Source organism: Phyllobates terribilis, unplaced genomic scaffold (genome assembly GCF_046119375.1).
Source record: "Phyllobates terribilis strain yellow unplaced genomic scaffold, ASM4611937v1 Scaffold_2__4_contigs__length_985480577, whole genome shotgun sequence".
NCBI lineage: Eukaryota > Metazoa > Chordata > Amphibia > Anura > Dendrobatidae > Phyllobates > Phyllobates terribilis.
In genome coordinates this window covers 331,991,457-332,015,467 of record NW_027362762.1, presented here as the reverse complement: position 1 = coordinate 332,015,467, position 24,011 = coordinate 331,991,457, and the positions used below count along the sequence as shown (strand labels likewise).

Below are 24,011 nucleotides of genomic sequence, written 5' to 3'. Positions count from 1 at the left end.
TTCAGAGAAAGAAACGCATTCTCAGCCTCCGGAATCCAAAACTTTGGATTGGCGCCCTTATGGAACATCGCTCAGATGTGGGTCATCCGAGACGAGAAATGAAGAATAATCTGGTGATAGTAGTTCGCAAATCCTACCAATCACTTAATTACCTTGAATGTATCTCCTATGAGAAGGCAGATCTGGAGAGAAAACCAGGATATCATTCAAATAAACCATCACGCAAGAGTACAAAAGATCTCGAAAGAGGTCATTCACGTATTACTGGAAGACAGCTAGGGCATTACTGAGCCCAAATGGCATACCACGGTATTCATAGTGTCCATCTCGGGTGTAAAAAGGGGTCTTCCACTCATCTGCTTGGCTAATGTGGATTAGGTTGTTGGCTTCTCTCAGATCCAGCTTGGAGAAGATCAAACCAACTCTAAAATGATTAAACAATTCCGGGATTAGTTTCAATGGATATTTGTTCTGGATCATGATCTGATTGAGGCCTATATAATCTATACATGGCCGAAGAGTTCCATCCTTCTTAGAATCATAGAATGGTAGAGTTGGAGGGGACCTCCTGGGTCATCTGGTCCAACCCCCTGCTCAAAGCAGGATTCACTAAATCATCTCAAACAGATGTCTGTCCAGCCTCTGTTTGAAGATGTCCATTGAAGGGGAACTCACCACCTCTCGTGGCAGACTGTTCCACTCATTGATCACCCTAACTGTCAAAAAGTTTTTTCTAATATCTAATCTGTGTCTCCTCCCATTCAGTTTCATACCATTGCTTCTAGTCTTTCCTTGTGCAAATGAGAATAAAGATGTTCCTTCTTCAATGTGACAGCCCTTGAGATATTCGTAGACAGCTATTAAGTCTCCTCTCAGTCGTCTTTTTTGCAAGCTAAACATTCCCAAATCCTGTAACCGTTCCTCAAAGGACATGGTTTGCAGACCGGTCACCATTCTGGTCGCTCTTCTCTGAACTTGCTCCAGTTTGTCGATGTCTTTTTTAAAATGTGGTGCCCAAAACTGGACGCAGTATTCCAGATGAGGTCTGACCAAAGAGGAGTAAAGTCCGATAATGACTTCACGTGATCTAGACTGTATGCTTTTGTTAATACATCCCAGAATTGTATTTGCCTTTTTTGCTGCTGCATCACACTGTTGACTCATGTTCAGTCTATGATCTATTAGTATACCCAAGTCTTTTTCACATGTACTGTTGCTTAGCTCTATTCCTCCCATTTTGTATATGCTTTTTTCATTTTTATTGCCCAGATGTAGTACTTTGCATTTTTCCCTGTTAAAAACCATTCTGTTAGTTACTGCCCACTGCTCCAGTATATTTAGGTCTTTTTGAATCCTCTCTCTTCTCTAGCGTTAGCTATCCCTCCTAGCTTTGTGTCATCAGCAAATTTAATCAGTTTACCCTCAATTCCTTCATCTAAATCATTGATAAAGATGTTGAACAATACAGGTCCCAGGCAGAGCCCTGTGGTACCCCACTTGAGACATTCATTAATCTTAAAGAAGAAGCCAGCTCCTGCCAGTGAGGAAGAGTTCTGGATGAATCCCCTTGCCAGATTCCTCCTTATATACTTGAACATGGCTAGGGTCGCAACCTGTGATAGAGGATAGATACGGCCTTGAGGAGGTGAGGATCCAGGGAACAGCTCGATAGGGAAATCGCATGGTCTATGTGGAGGTAACATCTCTGCCTCTACTTATTGAAGGCATCAGCGTAAGACCAGAAAGTAGGTGGCAGAAAACCGGCAGAGTAGATGGTGTCACTAGCAGCTGAACTGGACGTACAGGGACATGACACTTCTCGTGATAAGCCTGTACCCACACTCCAGTCTAGGAAAGGCGGATGTGACCCAGGAGAAGTGGATGTAACAGGCCAGGCAGCAAATAAAAGACAATCTTCTCCGTAAGCAGTATTCCTATCTGGAGTTCCACTTGTTCAGTAACTACATGAATTAGACTGGATAGAGCCCTTCCATCAATAGATGCCACTAAAGGATTTTGAAGTCATTGGATGGGAATCTGATACCGATCCACGGCTGCTTGCTGCATGAAGTTTCCAGCCAAACTGGAATCAAGATAGGCCGACTCAACAAAACGTGAACCTCCACATGATACAGATATAGTCAGAGTCAAGAATGGAGAGGCATTACTCTCACCCAGGGTAGCCTCTCCTACAGACCCTAGGCTTTGGAGTTTACCCGACTTCTCAGGACATGAGCAGATAAGATGATCTGTGTTACCACAGTAGTAGCACAACCCCTTGGCTTGGGGTGGTGCTCCTGTCGTTACTCAGCCATCTTAAAGAGGTTGATCTATTCGGGTTATGGAGAAGCAGAAAGCTGAGGAATGAACTGTCTCTGGAAGAACAGAGCCAGATGCAACAAGCTTTTCTCATGAGTTGCCTCTCTGGTACATTTCTGGGACCTGAGCTTGATCCGGGTAGCCAGGAAAATTAGGTTATTTAGGGTAGCGGGAATGTCTATGGCAGACAGTTAGCTTTTAATTCTTCCCAACAAACCCTCCCAGAAGGTGGCTACCAGTGACTCATTGTTCCAGCTGAGTTCCAAAGACAGGGTGCTGAACTGGACGGCATATTGGCTCACAGTCAGACCTTCCTGACGCTGTCTGAGGATGGATGATGCAGCTGAAGTGACACTTCCCGGCTCATCGAAGACCTCTCTCTCCCTTAAGGGTTGAGCCATGCCAGTGGCTCTCCTCCTGGTGGGACATTAGGAATGCCACTTTCGCTCTATCAGAGGGAAGCTAGTGGGAAAGCAGTTCATAGTGCAGCATGCACTGGTTAATAAATCCGCAGAACTGTTTGGCATCCCCGTCGTAACTTGGCGGTGCACATAGATGAGGTATTTGCTAGTATTACACCTACATTTTGGGATAGGATCTTGGAGATGGGAATACCCCTTTAAGTTTTTCTATATAGTGAAACATGACTTTAGAAACTGCAGTGGCTAATTTCTAAGCTAATTCTGCACAATACCACTCTTAAGAGATTTTTTACCTCAGAATAATATAGATAGGATATGCCATAGAATATAGTATATGACATAACATTCCATGCATTGAAATATAAGGGATCCTATATACAATAGACAGCTGTCAGTTGAGTGATGGTTTGGCTGATTGCTCTGCCATCAACTCTCTCCCCCAAATTAAATATTAAACATAAATTGGAGTCCTAAGCAGAATGAGTGTTTTTGTGTTCTCTATCAGAAAGCTGCTGCCAAAACACATCTGGCAGGTTATCTTGCAGGGAACAAAAAAAAAACAAATTAAGTTCAAAATCAAATATGCCAGATCCTTATCTCGCCTGATATCACCTGTTAAGGCAGTGAGGATGGTTGAGGGGGGAGTCGAGAGGCCCCCATACTCATTAGACCATCGGCCAAGACTGCCGATATCGACAGGTTTGGTCGACATTCTAATGTTTATACGGGCCTTAAGATCTGGAAATACCAACCATCAAGACTGCTAATGAAAGCTGCAACATTCATGCTTTTATTTACTTAATACTTATCTATATTTCCCTCTTATCTGTAAACCCACTATGTGCTTTGCTGTAGAAGTGAAGCTAAACCTGTCAAACAGAAACATTTTACTCTTCCCTTTGAAAATGCATGTTTAGCTGAAGTAAAAGAAAACCAATATATAAGGCTGCCTGCCCACTATACGTATGGATGCGCCATTTCTGGGGTGGCTGACGGCTGGTGTTTCTAGCCTGGGAGGGGGCCAATATTCATGGCACCCTTCCTGGGCTATTAATATCAGCCCCCAGCTGTCTGCCTAGCCTTTGCTAGCTATTAAAATAGGGGGACCCCACGTCATTTTTTTGGGGGGTCCCCCATTTTAATAGCTAGTAAAGGCTAGGTATTCAGCTGGGGGCTGATATTAGTAGCCTGGGAAGCTCCGTGGGTATTACCCCCTTCCCAGGCTTCAAACATCTGCCCCAGCCGTCTGCTTAACCTCCGCTAGAGACTAAAATTATGGGGAACCCTACGCCAATTTTTTTTTTAATAAATCCTTTATTTTAACACTAAATGACCAGTACAGTAAGCAACTCTGTCACTGTACTTCATATATATGTGACTGACATGTTTCTATCTATCTAATCTATGTGTGATTCTCTATTCTTTCTGTTCTAATTTGTCGGGTACCGGTGGATGCCGCTGCGGAATTGCCGGCTTTTCATGTTTCACTGTGAGCACCGATCCCATCGATTTGGGCAATCACTGTAATGCCACAACCACCATGGCTGTGGCATTACAGTGAGTGGCAGACAATCCCTGCATGATTGGTGCTCTAAATAGCGCCAGACATGCAGGACACGCTTTTGGTGCACGAACAGTTATCGAACATAACCTCGAACAGCCGAATTTTTTGCAAATTGTTCGGGTTCGTCGATCAACTCGAACACCGCCCAAAACAGCTCGAATTTGAGATTGGCGAACAGTTCTAGTCGAACACCGCTCATCTCTACTCACTAACTTACTAGCTCTGAGAGGCAGCTCTCATTGCTATTAAGTAGTAAGATACTACTGTTTGGGGAGAGACTTGAGCTTTCAGCATGTATGTGCTGCAGATAGATCCAAGTTGTGTCAGCAGCAAAAGAGGCAAAGCCTGTCATTCTTATCGTGTGTGTGTGTGTGTGCGTGTGTGTGTGTGTGTGTGTGTTGAAGTCCAGCTTCATAGAAGAACATAATTTTCTCTATATACTGCAATGCATGAGTATTGCTGTACACAGGACCAGTGATCAAACTATCACAGATTTAAGTTCGTTAAAGAGACTAATAATAAAGTTAAAAAAATTAAGAGTACAAAATTTGCTGAGTGATTCGAAATTTTAGAGAGATGACCTAATGTTTTTAAATTCAAATTTGCCAGCTTTGTCAAAATTTAAAAAAAAAAAAAATTTGATTGCCAGTGAATAGATTTGCCGCAAATTGCAAGTACTGCAAAGTCTCTAATGCCCTGAAAATAAGTGCATATGTGAAGTCTGATTTAACTGTATTGAACACTTAAAGGGACTGTCAGTACAGAATGACTGTTCAAACCAAGTACACATGCTTGGTGCATCATGGCGTGGCCACACAATTAAGTAAATAATGAATAAAGCTCAAACATAAAAGTCAACGATAGGCCACGTTCACACGTAAAAAATGAAAATACTGATCATTCTTTATTTGTAAGCCAAAACCAGGAATGGAACGATCAGAGGAAAAAGTTTAATAGAAATACGTGCTCCACTTCTGCATTTTTCACCCACTGCTGATTTTCGCTTACAAATACTGATGTAAAATACTGAACAAATTTTGAAAGCATGAACGTGGCCTCAGAACCATTTTTACGCCAGAAAATCTGGTCCTAGGATTATTATAGATTGACTTTTGACTAATCCCCACACGTTGCAGATAATGGCTCCATATATAGTGATCAGAACAAAATGTGCATCTTAAAATGTTAATAATAATGATTATGATGATGATGATGAAATGGAATGTCTGTTTTTCATGGCATTCTGCAGAATGTAGAATATTATTCAAAAACCCCAAATGACCCATTTTCAGAAGCTGTAACTGAGCTACTATTGAATTGAAATGCTGAGCTGGGCGAACAGCCACTGGAAATGTGTTGTCACTCTGTATAAGGTGTACATACTGGACCTGCTAACAGGTGATCGATTGGGGGTGTCAGTTGTTGAACTCCCCCTGCAATCTGATATTGACGACCAATGATAGGCCATTAATGTCAAAGACCTGCCAACACTTTTAATAAATATAAGACTGAGTCCTATTATTACCATTGTGCTGTTCTATCACTATTCAGCGGAGATGTTGTCTGGTCCCTTCACGCAATATACTGTAAGCTTAGTACCCTCTTTAGTTATGGTCCCTAATATAATGACACTATGTTATAGAGTTACTGAAACATTTGATACCTACAGTCACGTCAGTATTAGGCGACATTCTCAGCACCCATTTTATTGATATTTCACTTAAAGATGGTGAAATGAAATTTGTGGTTACCTTCACTGCACAGTAGTCAAAGAATCCAGTTTCTGAGAATACTGCCACTAATATCATCTGAAATGAGAAAGAGCGAATGCTTTATGAGCAAAGACATGATATTCATCCCTAAAGTATTCACGTTTGTGTGCTAAAATAAAACTCGTTTTCTCAATGATTCAGACAACTAATCTCCTTTACTTCCCATCAGATAGTGTGGTGATTTACTTAAACCCACCTGTATGAGGTAAGTGATTGAGGTCACTAAGCGAGTGGCCGTTTTTATCTTGCAGACCTGGTCAACCATATACTGAATTACATTTACATAGCTGACATCTAATTGTACATTTACTGTATTTCACTGCAGAGAAGTGTATGGCTAGATGATTGGCAGTGCTCATCAGGGTTTCTCAAGCGTGTGCAGCAGCAACGAGCTGATCACCGGCTGACTTCTATAGGATGCAAAAGTATTTTAAACATACATCAGTAACTACAGTATATTAAGAAGGATGTAAGGTTTTACTTGACAAGTACCAACTGCCCTGAACATTTTTCTTTTTTATGGTCCTTAACCTTGTATGGATTACTTAAACTGTATTTTTTTTAATGTTTTTATCTATTTTTCAATAAAATTGTTCACTTTTGCATTTATGCATGGTCTTAGTGATGCATAAAATTCTGCATATGACCTTTTCTTATACGTGGAGCAGTTATAAAATTATCAGGTTGTTTCATCTAGCACATTTATGAATATTTACAGGATGTGACAAAAATGTCAGATGCTGGTCCCAAGCATGCTTGGCAATTTTAGGAGTCCACTTAGCAATAAGTAGAAAGACATTAGTGTCCGGCCACGTTATTCTCAACAGCCAACTACAAGGCTCCATTCCAGAAATAGATGCCGGTCCCAGCAGCTATCACTCATGGCATATCTTGTTAATATGCTATAAAATAGGTTGACCCCAATAATATTTAATGACTGTGGCAAACAATCCTTTTCCTGTCCTAGCGTCCTATTTTAAAGTGCAGTTAAAATTGTATTAAGAAAATTCAATCATAAAGAACAAGACTAATGAAAGAAGGAATATTAAATAAAAAGACAATTACTATACACCTAACTTTCAACTGACCGTGACACTTCCATCTGGTACATTGTTGTTTTGTTATTAGACTATTAATCATGTAGAATAAAAACGGATTTCTCTGATTGGAGATGCAAAAATGCAATTAAACTATTCAGGCTGCTACACATATTAACCAATTCAGGACAGAGCCATTTTATCCAGTTCCTGACCAAGGACATTTTTGAGGTTTTCCATATATGCGATTTAAGCAGCACTAAAAAATGTTATCATTCAAAAAATAAAAATAACAGTTTGAGCCCGTCCCCCCTTTTTTTTCCTACAAGATACGAAGGGCTTAATTTTTATGTATTTTTTGTCATTTCTTTAAGCTGCTAACAGTGGAAAATGTAAAGAAAAATATAAAATACATGTATATTTTTCACTTTTTGTTTACTTTATTTACAACCACAAAGAACATTTCAAATTGTATTCCTTTTCCATAGAAATTTTTATATATTGGACACTTTGAGATATCTATCTATATATGGGACATGGGCTATAAACAGCTATGGACTAGTGGCGACTTCTTGTTTTGTTTTTTTCATTTTTCTATCCATTATGCCCCCATAAGGTCTTTTGCAAGCATGTAAACATTTTACATAATTTTTATTGCTGTTTGTCTCTGTAACTGGGACTGGTTTAGTAGCCCCAGTTGCAGGAGAAATGCAGCTTCAGGGATAATTTAGGACCAAGCAGCTTCTGCTTTCTTTATACACACACTAATCATATGATCATGGGGCCATGAGAAGAAAGCCCTAAGGTGCATTTTAATCTGCAAGCAGCTTAATATGCAGTGACATTTTGGAATATCACTACAGAGTAAAGTGTTAACTTCCGAGAGGTCTATAGCCTGTGGGCAGTACAGAAGTAGTAAATAACACTATTCAAAACATAAATCTTCACAATATATATATATATATATATATATATATTTATTTATTTATTTATTACACACACACATCCACACACACACACGAGATAAGTGAATCGCTTTAAGGTGAATCAAATTAGTGCCAAATAGTAGTAAATTTGCTGGACCTGATGAATTTGAATAATATGTTATTCATGGCATGTGAATTGCCAAATATGCCTACCACCATTTTACACAATGCAGAAGATTACATCAGCCAGAGAGCTCATATGACCTAAGCCATGGCTTGGCTTTCCCTCTGCCTTGCTGCTATCACAGCACATAATATTGCTCTTAGTGGGAAAACAAGATAATCTTGTAGTGATTAGAGATGGGCGAATACGAACAGAAATGTTCTGCGTTCATACCGGATAGTCACTGGTCGCGTCTGACCGCCGAACATGGACTTTCTTATGAAGTCCGGTACAGTGTTCAGGGTAAGTCAGTCATCAGGGGACAGAGCGCGTGCGTTTTTTGTTTTTTCTTCTTACAAGTTCGGGTCTCCATTATTTTCAACGAGATTCGGGTTCTGGTGGAAGTTCGGGTACTGTTCTGGTACCCGAATAAAAATCTCAAAAGTTTGAGTCAGGTACCAGAAACCAAAATGCCAGGGGTCCACTCATCCGTAGTAGTTATACCACCTTTTAATGGCTAACAAAAATAAAATAAATGATGTTACAAGGCAAGCTTTTAAGACTTCGTCTTAAGAAGTGTTGAGCCACCCCCGTAGTGTTCGAGTTCGGTTCGGTTCGTCGAACACCCGTGTGTTCGCCGAACTGTTCGTCGAACTGTTCGTCGAACACCTTCGAACACCGTTAAAACCAATGGCAGGCAAACAAAAACACATAGAAACACATAGAAAACACCTTCAAAGGTGTCCAAAAGCTGACAAACTGCTCAGAAGACACAACTAACACATGGAAAAGTGACAAGTACATATAGTCATGCGAAAATAAAAGAGGTGGAGGAGTAAAAGGAGGGGGAGACACAGATATAGGCATGTCATGCCCTTCTAAAATCCAAAAAGTGAGAAGCCGACACGTTCAGTCCGCTCCTGCCCGTGCCACCTCCGCGTCGCCGGGTTTGTGCCAGAGCCGCGGTGAACCCTGACGGCCAGCCCCCCTCTCCCAATACTGGTGCCTGTCCGCTGGTGGGTCGAGCGAGCCCCCCTGTGGTGGAGGCAGCTCTAAGCTTTTTAATTTAAATTGTCTCTCTAATTTGAATGAATACACTTTAAATCCATTTACAAGGATCTATTGGAGGGCAAGTCTCATGCCAGCAGCCACGTAATTCCAGCTCCAGTAGCGTCCACTAAAGCTGCTGCAGTTAAAAAGCTTTTATAAGGATCGAGCTCGGCTGTCCACCACAAGGCATCCTACTGCCAGTCCCAGCCCCTATGCCTTGGGGTGCCTCCTGATGCTCTTCACTGAGTATCCCGTGGTCCCGAAGCATTTCCTTTGAAAAAATTAAGTGTCCAAACTACAGGTGGTGTAGCTTGCTTAACAGCCGGGATAATCCGCTGACTAGCAGACACTGCTACTAGGCACAAAGTATTTCCTGGGCTAGATGCAGTTAAAAATTTGTAATTAGATACTCTCGTTGGATGCCGAGAAAGCATTCCATAGAGTCTCCTGGCACGCCATATATGATTCTCTTAAAAAGCTTGGTGTAGGGGTCTAGGGGACCCTTTTATAGCAAAATCACGGCCCTGTATCACAATACGTCACCTAGGCTGAAGATAAATGGAACTGTAGCACCCTGAGGGCTCGGTTGCTACAGAGGTATTGCACCTCACCCAGAGGTGTGATATCTCACTCTCAGGTAAGGATGTAGTGTGGATCAGGACCCGACACCTGCATGCATTACACCACATTGCCGTGGGGCAGGGCGACCAATATGCCCCTGAGATGGGCACGACAGTCCCTGTCCCTGGCTGGAGTGGGGGGAGGGAACACTGAGGAAGGGGAACCCTGTAGTGCAGGAGCAGGGAGGAAGCAGTTCCTGGGTGCATTGAGAAGGGAGTATAAAAGGTGGGCACCATCTTAGTTCAGTGCAGAGAAGTCTGAGCAGAAGTGGCAGGGAGCAGGGGCTCTGCATGAGCTCTGCTCCAGAGGCGGGCCTAGTAACAGAGGCTCAGGCCTGGAAGAGGGAGAAGGAAGGAAGAGGAGAGGAGAAGGCTCCAGGAATGAGGAACGAAGGGATCCCAGGGGTGCGGACGGGCGAGTCGCCACCGCACGCCCGAATCCACCTGCGTGGAGGGGTCAGGCCAAAGGGGGAGACCGGTCCCCGAAACTAGTGGAGGCAGGAAACGACCCTCAGCTAGAAACAGGAGGCTGTGACATTTTATGTGGCGCAGCCCCTCGCTACACCCGCTAGGAAGGCACCACATAGGGTCAGGGAAACTGGCGCCAAGTTTACCAAGAGGAGGCCCGAGGCAGCCGGACAGAAGGGTTGGTAAGAAAGGCCAGACAAAGGACACACAAAGGGGGTCCTGTGAAGCACTCCAAAGTTATCTGGGAGTTGTCTGAGCCCCTCACCTGGTGAGCACAGTACGACGTGGGCAGCCGTTACCGGCAGACGTGGTCTGGATAATAAGAACTGTGAGTAAAGGCCCTGGACTGCATCACCGACTCCGTGTCGTTACTGCTGCTGCCCTGCACCATCACCCCCATCCTCCGCATACACTGCCCTGAGGCTATACTCCTCCTGTGGGGAGTTATGCTACGCTCTGCTGCACCCACAACACCAGCCTCAGCGGTCTGCCCTGGAGCGGCGGTTCACTCTGACCGCAATCCATGGGTGGCGTAGTCAGACATTTAAACATCAAAACCACATAAATAGTTCCGCCACTGGTTTGACCGCCCTGAGCCACGGAACCGGGTCGCCGGCACGGAGACTACAACCACCAGCATCCACCAAAAAGGGTCCGGCTCCGGGTGTCCCAAGGCCCAGGGGGCGCGTCAGAACATTTTCATCACCTTTCACAATCACCAATGGGACAAGGCAGGGATGTTCTCTGTCCCCTCTCTTATACATCCTAGTGACGGAGCACCTGCTCTCATCAATTCGCCATAACCCCAATATTAGGTGGATTGAGGTGGGAGGCACCGAGTACAAGTGCTCTCTATTTGCTGATGATGTCCTAGTATATATCACTCAATCACATATATCCATTCATGCTGTTATGGCTGAAATAGATCACTTTGTTACATGGTCAAATTTTAAAATCAATGCAGCGAAGTCTGAGGCCCTCGATGTCTCCCTCCCCAAATCCATATAGGATTCCATCCAGTCCAACTTTCCCTTTGCCTGGCCCTCACAGGGTATCAAATACTTAGGAATTCCTATTCATAGAGACCTCTCCCATCTATGTTATCTTAATTTTGGGCCCTTTATTGAACAACTCCATACAGACCACGGTTGGCAAGTTAGAACTGTAAGATTCACTACGTGAACCACTGGTGTTTTGTGGAAAAGCACATGTACACTGTGTTCCAAATTATTATGCAAAAAGTGTTTAGGAGTGATAAGGGAAGAATTTGTTTGTTTGTCAGTTAAACTCATTGATGGTGATGTGTGTCAGGGCTCTTTATATCACTGTAAGCAATTGCAGACACCTGTGCTAATTAGTTTGGCAGGTGTGTCCAATGAAAGGCAAGACTACTTAAGAAGGCTGTCTCACATTATTAAGCAGCCTACATTTTCTGCCAAAATGGGAAAGAAAAAGGATGTGTCGGCTGCTGAGAAGCAACAAATTGTGGAGTGTTTAGGTCAAGGCATGACTACAATCAACATTGTGCGATGATCAGGATGAAGTGTCTTGGCAATCAAGAAGTATGTAGCTGATTCACAGTACACACGTGTGCGTGCTGATAAGGGCAAATTGAGGACTCTTTCCTACAGGCAATTACGTCAGGTTGAAAGAGCAGCGGCAAAAAAGCCTTGTCATAGCAGCAGACAAGTTTTTGAAGCTGCTGGTGCCTCCAACGTCCCCCGAACAACAAGATGCAGGGTCCTTCAGAGGTTTGCAGCTGTGCATACGCCATCCTGTCGACCTCCTCTATCCACTTCACACAAGCAGAAACGGCTCCAGTGGGCCAAACATTACATGAAGACGGATTTCAAAACGGTTTTGTTCACGGATGAGTGCCGTGCAGCGCTCGATGGTCCAGATGGATGGAGTGGAGGATGGATGGTTGATGGACACCCCACGCAAACACGGCTACAGCGCCAACAAGGAGGAGGTGGAGTAATGTTTTGGGCTGGAATCATGGGGAGAGAGATTGTCGGCCCCTTTAGGATCCCTGAAGGCGCTAAAGATGAACTCCATAATGTATGTGGATTTTCTCAAACAGCACTTCCTGCCATGGTTCAAGAAGAAGAACCATGTATTTCACAGCAAGATCATTTTTTTGCATGATAATGCACCATCTCATGCTGCACATAAAACATCTGCATCTCTGGCTGATATGTGCATAAAAGGGGACAAACTTATGGTGTGACCCCCATGCTCCCCTGACCTCTACCCCATTCAGAACCTTTGGAGCATCATTAAAAGGAGTGTCTGTGATGGCGGGAGGTAGTTCACATCTAAGCAACAGCTCTGGGAGGGTATTCTGTCCTCATGCAAAACAATTGAAGCAGAAACCATCCAAAACCTGACAAATTCAATGGACGAGAGAGTTCAGAAGCTCCTTTCGAACAAGGGGTCCTATGTGAAAATGTAACATCACCTAGAATAAAGTTTTGAGTTGAAAACTGTTTGATTTCAGTTTCTAACAACCTGCTAATGCTTATAATTTCAAAAATGACCATTTTTTGGTCTTTATTAAAATGAAAAGGTTGATCGAAAAGTTTGGGGGATCTAAGAGTGTGGCAACCCAGTAGTCATGATTACTTCGAATTCTGACAATATGAGGGTCATGCTGCAGGTAGTGCAGCAAGAAGGCACTTATGTGTCTTGCGCATCTCGGAGCCCCAAAATTATTTTCCGGGCTAGATGCAGCTAAAAATTATTATTAATTTTAAATCTGGTGAAGCTTTAGTATAGATGGCCTAATAGGATCAGTGCTGCATACTGCTACAAAGCCCAAATTATTTTCCAGTCAAGATACAGATAAACATGATTAGTAATTTGAAAGCTTAAAACGGTTGGTAGGGTGATTTTAACCAATCATCAAGCTTTTACTCTCCCCAGGATGACACAGAGGTAGAAAAGTCGTTTCGGATCCATGATTTGTTCATCTTTATGAACGTGAGTCTGTCTACATTATCAGTGGAGAGCCGCGTGCGCTTATCTGTCAGCACACCACCAGCAGCGCTGAACACACGTTCAGACAGAACGCTGGCTGCGGGACATGACAAGATCTCCAAGGCGTAAGTGGCTAGCTCCGGCCATTTATCCAGATTGGAAGCCCAAAAAGAGCAAGGGTCCAGTGACACAGTCATGGCTTCAATGTTTACTTGGAGATACTCCTGTAAAATCGTCTCTAGGCGTTGACTATGTGTCAGACTTCTTGTCTCCTGTGGCCTTGCAAAGGATGGGCTAAAAAAGTGGTGAAATGATTCCGCAAAATTGATGTTACCAGCAGATACTGTGGTTCTGTTACAGTTTGAGTGCTGAACACTTCACGGTCCCACGGTTGGCAAGTTGGAACTGTGAGATTCACTAGTGCACCACTGGTGTTTTGTGGAAAAGCACATGTAAGATTCTGCAACAGTCTCTGCTGATACTCCTGCATGCGTGCATCCCTTTCTATGGCAGGAATAATTTCTGCAAATTTACTTTTGTACCGGGGATCTAACAGTGTGGCAACCCAGTAGTCAGGATTATTTCTAATTCTCACAATTCGAGGGTCATGTTGCAGGTAGTGCAGCAAGAAGGCACTCATGTGTGTTGTGCATCCAGGAGCACCAAGTCCCTGTTGTGTTGGTGGCGAGGTAACAATCATGCTTCCTTCCTCTGTCCTCTCCCCCCAACCTCACACAACAGAAATGTGATCAAGGTCTCCCTCATCTGATGAGTCTTCCATCAGTTCGTCCTCCACTTCTTCCTGGGCTCCTGCACCTTCCTCACTAGTTTGGCTGCTACCATGCGCCCTGGTAAAACCATCTCCCCCACCCTCACATGCGTGCCGCCTTGGTGCTGCCGACCGTCTGGACCTTGCAGATGTTGGCCCTTCCGCATACAACTCCTCCTCCTCTACTTCCTCCACCTCCTCTTGTGCCACCACCTGACTCCGAATTCTGTTTAACATGTGCTCCAGCATGTAAATCACCGGAATAGTCATGCTGATAATGGCATCGTCAGCACTAAACATCTTCGTCGCCATTTCAAAACTGTGCAGAAGGGTGCATAGGTCCCTGATCTGAGACCACTCCTCCAGCGTGATTTGCCCCACCTCTGGATCTCGTTGGCCCAGGCTATACGTCAGAACGTATTGCACCAGGGCTTGTCGGTGCTGCCACAGTCGCTGCAACATGTGCAGAGTTGAATTCCACCGGGTAGGCACATGGCATTTTAGCCAGTGAAGTGGCAGGCCCAACGACTTCTGTAGAGATGTAAGTCGCTGAGCTGCGGGATGCGAACGGCGGAAGTGAGCACACAGCGACCGTGCCCTCTGCAGAAGGCCATCTAGTCTGGGATAGTGGGCTAAAAATTGCTGGACAACCAGGTTCAACACGTGAGCCATACAAGGCACGTGTGTGACATTGCCCCGGCGAAGGGCCGCACCCAGGTTTGCAGCATTGTCGCACACGGCCTTCCCTGGTTTCAGGTCCAGTGGAGACAACCATTCATGAAATTGGTTCTCCAGAGCTGACCAAAACTCCTCAGCTGTGTGACTCACATTTCCCAGACATTTCAATGTAAAAACCGCCTGATGACGTTGAGCCCTACTGCCAGCATAGTAAGGAGGTGTGCAGGATCCCTTCTGCGCAGTTAGAAAGCTTGTGGCATGACCAGACAGGCTTTGGGTGCAGGTGGAAGACCGAGAGGAGGTTGAGGAGGCAGAAGCAGTGGAGGAACTTTGACATAAAGAGGATTGACGCACAACTCGTGGGGACGGCAAGACTTGGACAGCAGCCCCTTGTCCTGCTGTCACCATAGTTACTAAGTGCCCAGTCAGCGACATGTAATGCCCCTGTCCATGCCTACTCATCCAAGTGTCTGTGGTGAAATGCACCCTGTCACACACAGAGTTTCTCAAAGAATCGGTGATGTTGTGTGCGACATGCTGGTGGAGCGCAGGCACACCTTTCTTTGAGAAGTAGTGCCGACTGGGCATCTGGTACTGGGGCACTGCGACGGACATAAGGTCTCGAAAATCCTCTGTGTCCACCAAGCGGAAAGGCATCATTTCTGTAGCCAAGAGCTTGCAGATGGTGAAATTCAACCTCTTAGCTTTCTCATGGCTAGGAGGAAATGGTCTTTTACTTGTCCACATCTGAGGGACCGAGGGCTGGCTATTGTGTTTAGACGGGGTTGATAAGGGTGTCCCCGGCAAACTGCCGGTCTGTGAGGAAGATGCAGGCGGACATGTTAGGTTGCCTTGATCCAAAGGTGGTGCTATCGATGTCGGACAGCGCTCAACACCAGCTGGTGTTACCACCTCCAAAGAAAATGATGACCTGCCAATCACGCTGGCTGTTGCGGGTAAAGAGGTGGCAGGTCTGCGCCCCAAAACAGGTGTGACTGCTGTCCCCCCAGTCACAGAGGATGAAGAGGCCACGGATGCACAAGATATGGCAGACGGTGGTTGGCCCGGCCGGCTAGGCCGCATTGTAGCACACTGAGCTTCCCACTGCAACTTATGCTTCATGTCCATGTGCCGGTTCATGCATGAAGTACTCAAACTATGTATTTTTTGGCCTCTACTTAGCTTTTGCTGACAAATGTTACAGATAACACGAGTTGGGTCATCTTTATCGATCTGAAAAAATGCCCAGGCTATGCAAGGCTTAGCACCCATGCGACCCGAAGAGCCACCACGACTTGTGGTGAGAGGCAGAGTTGTGTTTGAGGATGCAGTTGTTGACGTGCTTCCAGTACTACCTCTCTGTCCAGGAAGGCGCAACCTGACCTAGTCGTCACTAGCATCTTCCTCCACCTCCTCTGCTGACCTCATCTCTTGGCTGACTGTGGGTTGACAGTAAGTGGGATCTCCAACCTCATCATCATCACCCTGTGCGTTTTCACACCCGTCGTCCTCAGAGCCAACCTGTTCCTGCCCTGACAAAAAACTAAAGTTGTCGCTCCAATCAGGTATTTGAGTCTTATCATCGTCTTCCTCATTGTCTCCACCAACAGGAGTTACAGTTTGGGAATGAGGGTCTACATTATGGTCAGAACCTTCTGCTTCTGGTCCTGGATCTGACTCATAAAGATTCTGGGCATCAGTGCAGATCATTTCCTCGTCTGGATTCACAGAAGCGCTGGAGTCGACCTCTGATTCCCAGGCTATAGTATGAGTAAACAGCTCTGCAGACTCAACCATCTGTTCTACCTCATACTCAGACGGGCAGCTGGAGATTTGGGAGCTGTGAGGAAGCAAGTGCGATTGGGGTGACACCTTTGAGGACTGGAGTATTTGTGATGATGAAGTTGATGTGGAGGAGAGCCCACTTAAAGGAGCACTTGATATCCGTTGAAGCACCTGCTGTTTTTGTGCCTCATCTGGAATTTGTAGCGATTGGCATGGCCGTAAGAAAGGGATCTTATCACATTGTCCGCTAAAAGAAGTAGACATTTTAGTTTGGCTGGAAGATGGTCTTTCTTCTGCAGATGTTACTGTTGCTTTAACACCTACCCCACAGACACAAGCTTTTTTCCCCTTCCCAACACGCCTAATCCCCTTTCCACCAGCAGCAGGCCTTTTTCCACTCATTTTGGTGGTTAACTAATTCACAACTCTGGAGTTGTTTGCACAAAAAAACAATGGATGGGAACCGAGCAGAGCTGAGTGGCCAAACTGTGGTATTAGGCCAAAACTATTGGCTGGGTTAGATGCAGAAAAAATTTTTATTCAGTTTGCAACCTGATGGAGGTCTGTATAGATGGATTAATAGAACAAGTCCCACACACAGCTACAAGCCCAATATTTTTTCAGAGGTAGATGCAGAAAAAAATATATTCAGTTTGCAACCTGATGGAGGTCTGTATAGATGGATTAATATAACAAGTCCCACACACAGCTAGAAGCCCAATATTTTTTCAGAGGTAGATGCAGAAAAAAATATATTCAGTTTGCAACCTGATGGAGGTCAGTATAGATGGACTAATAGAATGATGCTATGCCCAAAAGATTTTACTTCACTAGGTGCAGTAAAAAAATTGGTATTCTATACACAGGTGGTATATCTTGCAATGCAGATAGGCTACTCCACTGACTAACACACTCTGCAATAGGCCAAAAAGGATTAGCTTTGCTAGATTCAGCCAAATGCTGTGAAAAAAACTTGCACAGCACTGGCACAGACCTGCCTGGCAAAAACTGATAGGAACTGATGTAACCTAGTCCTGAAAAGGACTGCAATTACAATTAGTCTTTACTCCCACAATCTATCTATTTAAGAGCACAGATCTGCCTGATAAAAGTCGTAGGAAATGCTGTAACCTAGTCCTTAAAAGGACTGCAATCACAACTATTCCCTACTCCCAAGCTATCTGTATATTTGTGCGAAAATTGGCTTGAAATTAACAAGGTATAGCGCACACAGCAACAGCGGTGCCGTCTAACACGCAGCTGCAGCAGTGAGAAAATGGTGGCGACGGGGAAAATGGCTTGGTCTTATAGGGCAAGGACATGTGACATACACTGCCAATCACACATGCCCTTGCTTGTGTGAAAAAAAGCACTTCGCTCCGTGTGTGCGGTGCTGATAGGCTGACAGATTGCACCTCCCCACTGTAAATGCGGGAAAGAGAAAAAAAAATGGAGATCTTCATTGTTCCTGCAGAGATCCATCCCCTGCCCCTCCCCCCACCCCGCTGTACACTCAAACTGCGTATTAACATTAATTTTCATCATTACTGAGAAAAAATCCAGTTATGATTTTGGTGCACGAACAGTTATCGAACATAACCTCGAACAGCCGAATTTTTCTCAAATTGTTCGTGTTCGCCGAACGGCTCGAACACCGCCCAAAACAGCTCGAATTTGAGATTGGCGAACAGTTCGAGTAGAACAACGCTCATCTCTAGTCTTAAGTCTCTTCCTCAGGCATGGTAACATCATTTATTTTGTTTGTCAGTCATTAAAAAGGTATCATAACTACAAGATTATCTTGTTTTTCCCACTGAGAGTAATCTTTTTTTTCAACTGGCTAACATGGTACCAAACCCTTTTTTTCTTTTAAATCACATAATATTGCACAGACAATTCAAAAGGAACTAGACAAGCCTTTATAACCGTAAAAGCAATAAATGCAGCAGTCATTTTGGACAGAAACTAGCTAGTGAAAGGATATTGCAGTTCAAATCACAGCAATAGAGAGCCATAAAACAGTGAATACAGTGTGTTGTACAAGATCGTTAGTGAAAAAGATTAGTGTAGTCTGTGAAGAGTAAAGAATAATACAAAGATTCAATAGATACAACAGATGAAATAAGTATTAAACACGTCACCAATATTCTAAGTAAATATATTTCTAATGATGTTATTGACATGAAATTATCACCAGATGTTGGTAACAACTACTGATGAGCAAACGTGCTCTCCACTGCTTGGTACTCGCCCGAGCATCACAGTGCTCGACAAGCTCAGCGAGTATTTCCAGGTTGCTCAGGCGGGAACTCTGGTCCCCTCCCTGCATGATTGGCTCTCTAAAGAGTGCCAGTGAACATGCAGGGATTGCTTGCCACGTACTGTAATGCCATAGCCATGTTGGTTGTGGGCATTACAGTGATTGGCTGGCCGCACAGCATCATCAGGGCTATATAAGACCTCGCGTCGCTATGCTCATCACAGTCTATCCCGGAAACAGGCAAAGTAGGGAGAGCTGCTGATGAGTCAGGGAGAGATTTGCTTGTTTATAATTAGTAAAAGTATTTCACAACACATATATACATTGATTAAAAATCAAGGCAGGCAGGGTATGTGACAGACTGCAGTGCATGATACAGCACAAGAGGGTCCATAGCATGTTCAACTTCTGACTGATCCTGCTGTGACAAATATTTGTAGACATAGCACCAGGTATCAGGGGCCAGGGCAATTTTTTTTTATCTTAATTCTGGTTAGGTGCTTAAAAAGCAATCCAGAGTACACAATTTTTCTGCTCCATTTGCTTGTTAGCACTGCAGAATACAGACAGATCTTTTCCATATTACAGCTATAAAAAGCCAGAAATTTGAACTGAACGTGGAAAATATTGCCCTCCTTTTCCATTTCGTTCCAGTGTGTCAGTCAAAATATTCACACTAGGTCTCTGTGAAGAATAGTATCTGTAAACTATAGGCCTACAATTTAAAACCGTCGTTCTCGGTCAGACGTATCACATATAACAGCACTCCAAAATCAGCCATTTCTAGTAAACGTGGAAAATATTGTCCTCCATACCTGGGGCCTCGCAGGCCCGCCCTTTTAATTGTTTTCTATTTTCTGCAAGATTACTTTAGTTAGAATTTTGAAACTCTAGGTATTCCTCAGGAATATAGCTGTTTGTCATTTCCAGTTGTTCATTTATTTTTAGGTTACAGGCATTTTCGGTATAACAACTCTTTTTTGAAAATATCCATTTTTATGGTCATGCATTCTAGGGTTAAAATGGGCAAGTCACGTGGCAAGGAACAGGAAAATGGACGTGATGGTGATGGTACATGCAGAGGCCGAGGCAGAGGATGTGGCCGCGGGCAAGCTGAAGTTGTACACAACAAGCACCCACATCTTGTCGCGTGACCTTCCTATCCCAATTACTAGAAGACTGCAGCACACCACTATTGAACCCAGAGCAGTGTCAGAAGGTTGTTGGTTGGATAACAAATAATGTTTCCAGTAACTTTGCCAACACCACCACATCTTCGACACGGTCAAGTCTCAGTAGCCATGAGTCTGGACCACATATTCCTCACCCTGAGTTAATATAGTGGAAACCGGGACCCAGTCGGACCTTGGGAGGGAAAAAGTCCTCCCAATGCCGAGGATAGTGGGTCCTGCGTCAATCAGGGTTGCCCCCACATTCTACAGCACCTGTACCTCTTCCTCCTCATCGTCCTCTTCAGCCTCTATTTCCGAATTGACCACATCATTCACAAGCTGGAAGCACTGCATCACTGCCTCGGCCAAGTGGCAAGAGGCTGTGCTGAAGCTAATATGTTTAGATGACAAACTGCACAACGCTGAAGGGTGGACAGCTCTGAAAGAGCAGGAAGATCTGTGGCTGACACCGCTGACCCTACAGCCAGGCATGGTCATGTGTGACAATGGCCAGAACTTGGTGGCGGCTCTGAGGCGCCTGGTTCATGTGCCTAACCTCGTGGTTCAGCGATTTCTCAAAATCTACCTGGATCTTCTTGTCAAAGTACGCCGCATGTGTGCCCATTTTAGAAAGTCAGCTACAGCTTCCGCTGCCCTTGCTGTGTTTCATCAGCGTTTGCAGCTTACAGCTCACCGACTGGCGTGCGATGTCCCCACGTGTTGGAACTCTACATTGCAGAAGCTGGGAGGGATTTGTGAGCAGAAGAGGGCAGTTGTTGACTAACAGTATCAACAAGGCCATAGGTATTCAGATCAGACTCCACACATAAGACCTCAGGAGTGGACATGGATGTCAGACATATGTACCATCCTCCAAAACTTTGAGGACTCAACCAAGATGGTGAGCGACGATGACGCCATAATTAGCATCACCATCCTGCTTCTCTGTCTTCTTAAACGCTCTCTGCTCACAATTAAAGAGAATGCATTGCAGGCTGAGCACGATGAGATGGAGCAAGAAACCATACAGGGTGATTCCACACAGCCCAGCCTCATCTCATCCCAACGTGGATTGGGTGACAATGAGGAAGAGAAGGAGGAGGAGAAGGAACAGGAGCTAGTTTCCTGCGTTATAGACGGTACTACCTGCACAACTGTCATACCGTCTGTTCAGTGTGGATGGCCTGAGGACAGGGAGGAGGAGAAGGAAGAGGAGGAGAAGGAGGAGGAGGAGAAGGAGGAGGAGGAGAAGGAGGAGGAGGAGAAGGAGGAGGAGGAGAAGGAGGAGGAGGAGGAGAAGGAGGAGAAGGAGGAGGAGGAGGAGGAGGAGAAGGAGGAGGAGGAGGAGAAGGAGGAGAAGGAGGAGGAGGAGGAGGAGGAGGAGGAGGAGGAGGAGGAGGAGGAGGAGGAGGAGAAGGAGGAGGAGGAGAAGGAGAAGGAGGAGGAGGAGAAGGAGGAGGAGGAGGAGAAGGAGAAGGAGGAGGAGGAGAAGGAGGAGAAGGAGGAGAAGGAGAAGGAGGAGAAGGAGGAGAAGGAGGAGGAGAAGGAGGAGGAGAAGGAGGAGGAGGAGGAGAAGGAGGAGGAGAAGGAGGAGGAGAAGGAGGAGGAGAAGGAGGAGGAGAGCATGGCCAGTCGTCCTCTTGGTGAAGACACGGAAGTCTTGCCTGTTAGCAGTCTTGCACACATGGCTGAGTTTATGTTACGCTGCTGTTCCCGTGACCCTTGCACTGTTCAAATTTTTGGTGACAGTCGTTAATGTTTGGTAACACTTCTAGACCCACGCTACAAGCAGAACTTTCGGTCTCTTATTCCCACGCAGGACAGGCCTAATAAAATGAGGCAGTACCATAAAGCCCTTGTTGCGGAATAATTTAAAAAATTCCCATCTTTAAACGCTGGCGGTCACAGTTCGTTGGTCAACCAAGGAGTACAAGAGAGAGAGACAAATGCAGTCCAGCAGAGGCAAGGGAACACTGTTAAAGTTCTGGAAGAGTTTTCTCAGACCCTCCCATCGCACAGGCCCTTAGGTGCAGGGTACTCTCACAAGGAGGGAAAAGTTTTGGAAGATGCTGAGGGAGTACCTTGCTAACCGTACAAATGTCCTGGAGACGTAGCATGAACAGGCTCTCTACACCTCAAGGTCCTAGCCTACCCTTCCCCTAGAGTTTTGTTAGAGCGGGTTTTTTGTGCCGCTGGTGGAATGATAACTGATAGGCGCATCTGCCTGTCAACTGAAAATGCTGACAGGCTGACTCTTATAAAAATGAACAAGGGCTGGATTGGGCCAGACTTCTCAACACCACCCAATGATAGCAGCGTAACAAACTCAAATACAGTGTCTTTTTTTGGGAGGTCTAACTCTATTCCCATGCACCTCTGTCTTCACACCCAGACATGGGTATATGCTTCCTGATTTTGTCTATTTGCTCTTGTCCTCCTCCTCCACCACCATATCACCACAATATCTACTATATCACCATATCTGTGTCTCTTGCAAGGGGCATTGGAGTTCCTCCAAATTTTTGGCAGCCGTTGTAGTCACTGCATAAGCAATAACAGGATGGGAGATCCAATCCTTTCTAATGGGAACATGTCATTACTGTGGCCCAGCTCTATGGGTCTTTAAATTTTTATTGGGGTTTTTCCTAATTTTTGGCAGCCGTTGGACTCACTGCATAACCTATAACTGGATAGCAGACTGGCTCCTTTCTAATGGGAACATGTCGATACTGATGCCCACCTCTGTGTGTCTTTAAATTGTTATTGGGATTTTTCCCAAATTTTGGCAGCCCTTGCAGTCATTGCATGGGCATTACCACTATAGGAGACCCACTTCTTTATAATGGGAAAAATTTATTTTTACTGAAGTCCTCCTCTATGTCTCTTGAAAGGGGTATTGTGGTGCATCCAAATTTTTGGCAGCCCTTGCAGTCACTGCATACCCAATAACTGTATAGGAGACCCACTCTTTAATAATGGGAACAGCAAAGCATAGCCGACTGCTGGCCCTTTAAGACTAGTAAGGGTCGCCTGATGGCCTTATAAAAGAGTGTTTGTGACTTTCAGAGTCCCTCCTTCATAAATGAAACAGAATGTGTCTGATCATGTTTCACACTCCACATGGCTAGAAAAGGTAGTGAAATGTTAAAATTAAATTTACTGCGAATGTATTTTTCACCGTTGAAAGCAATGCAAAAGTGCAAAAATGCTACTTGTGAACATAGCCCAAGGTGTGGAGGAGCATTTTTGTTTTTGGTTATTTATTTTGCCTTATATAAAAGTCATTACCCTGGAAAGGATGTTCCTTAACATTTTTCCCAGGAAAATCCATTTTGGTTTCGTTTTTTGTTTTATTGTGAGTCCGTAAAAGTTGCGTAATACCTCTGACAACATTGTTGATAGCAGTGACCTGGCAATCAGAGATGCTTCCAGGGGTCTTCCCCAGGCTCTTCCCATGTTATTTGAGCACTGTTCCCATCGATTTGGGCAATTTTTTTGTCCTCTACATCGTTACTCGGACCGAGCACTCGAGCATTCCTATTTATTCGACCCGAGCAATGAGTACCCGATTAGTATTTCACTAACAGTCCTTCTGAGGACTAATGCAGCTGCATATATTCAGTGGTGATAGCAGAAGTTAGGCAGGCAGTGTATGTGGCAGAATGCAGTGCATATAGTGCAAGAGGGTCCATAGCATGTTGCTGCTGCTGCTGTTCTTAAAGATATTTGTAGACATAGCCCCAGGCATCCGGGGCCAGGGCAAATTTTTTTTTTATCTTAATCCTGATTATTTGATTAAAAATCAAGGCAGGTGTTACGGGTCAGGGTGGTGGAACCTCTGTGCTGGGATGCAAGGAGGGACCAGAGGGGCGGAACTAAGTGGCAACTCAGATGAACCCTGGCCACACGGCGGTTTAGTCGACTCTGTGAACCAAGGAGGAACCAAGCAGGTGAACCAGGTGCCACTCTGGGACCGACCTTGTTTGAGAGCAGGCGACTCCCACGGGTCAGGTGGCTGAGGCTGACA

General features: G+C 44.8%; 1 protein-coding gene across 5 annotated transcripts in view; it reads right to left on the bottom strand.

Annotated features, from left to right (window-relative positions):
• The window catches only part of OCA2 (OCA2 melanosomal transmembrane protein), a 677,082-nt gene that overhangs the window by 274,091 nt on the left and 378,980 nt on the right, over window positions 1-24,011 (bottom strand). For all 5 annotated transcript variants that reach the window (XM_073664530.1, XM_073664529.1, XM_073664531.1 and 2 more), the window contains one exon: window positions 6,057-6,113. In XM_073664530.1, coding sequence (XP_073520631.1) covers window positions 6,057-6,113 — 57 coding nt within the window. The remainder of the gene's footprint in view (window positions 1-6,056; window positions 6,114-24,011) is intronic.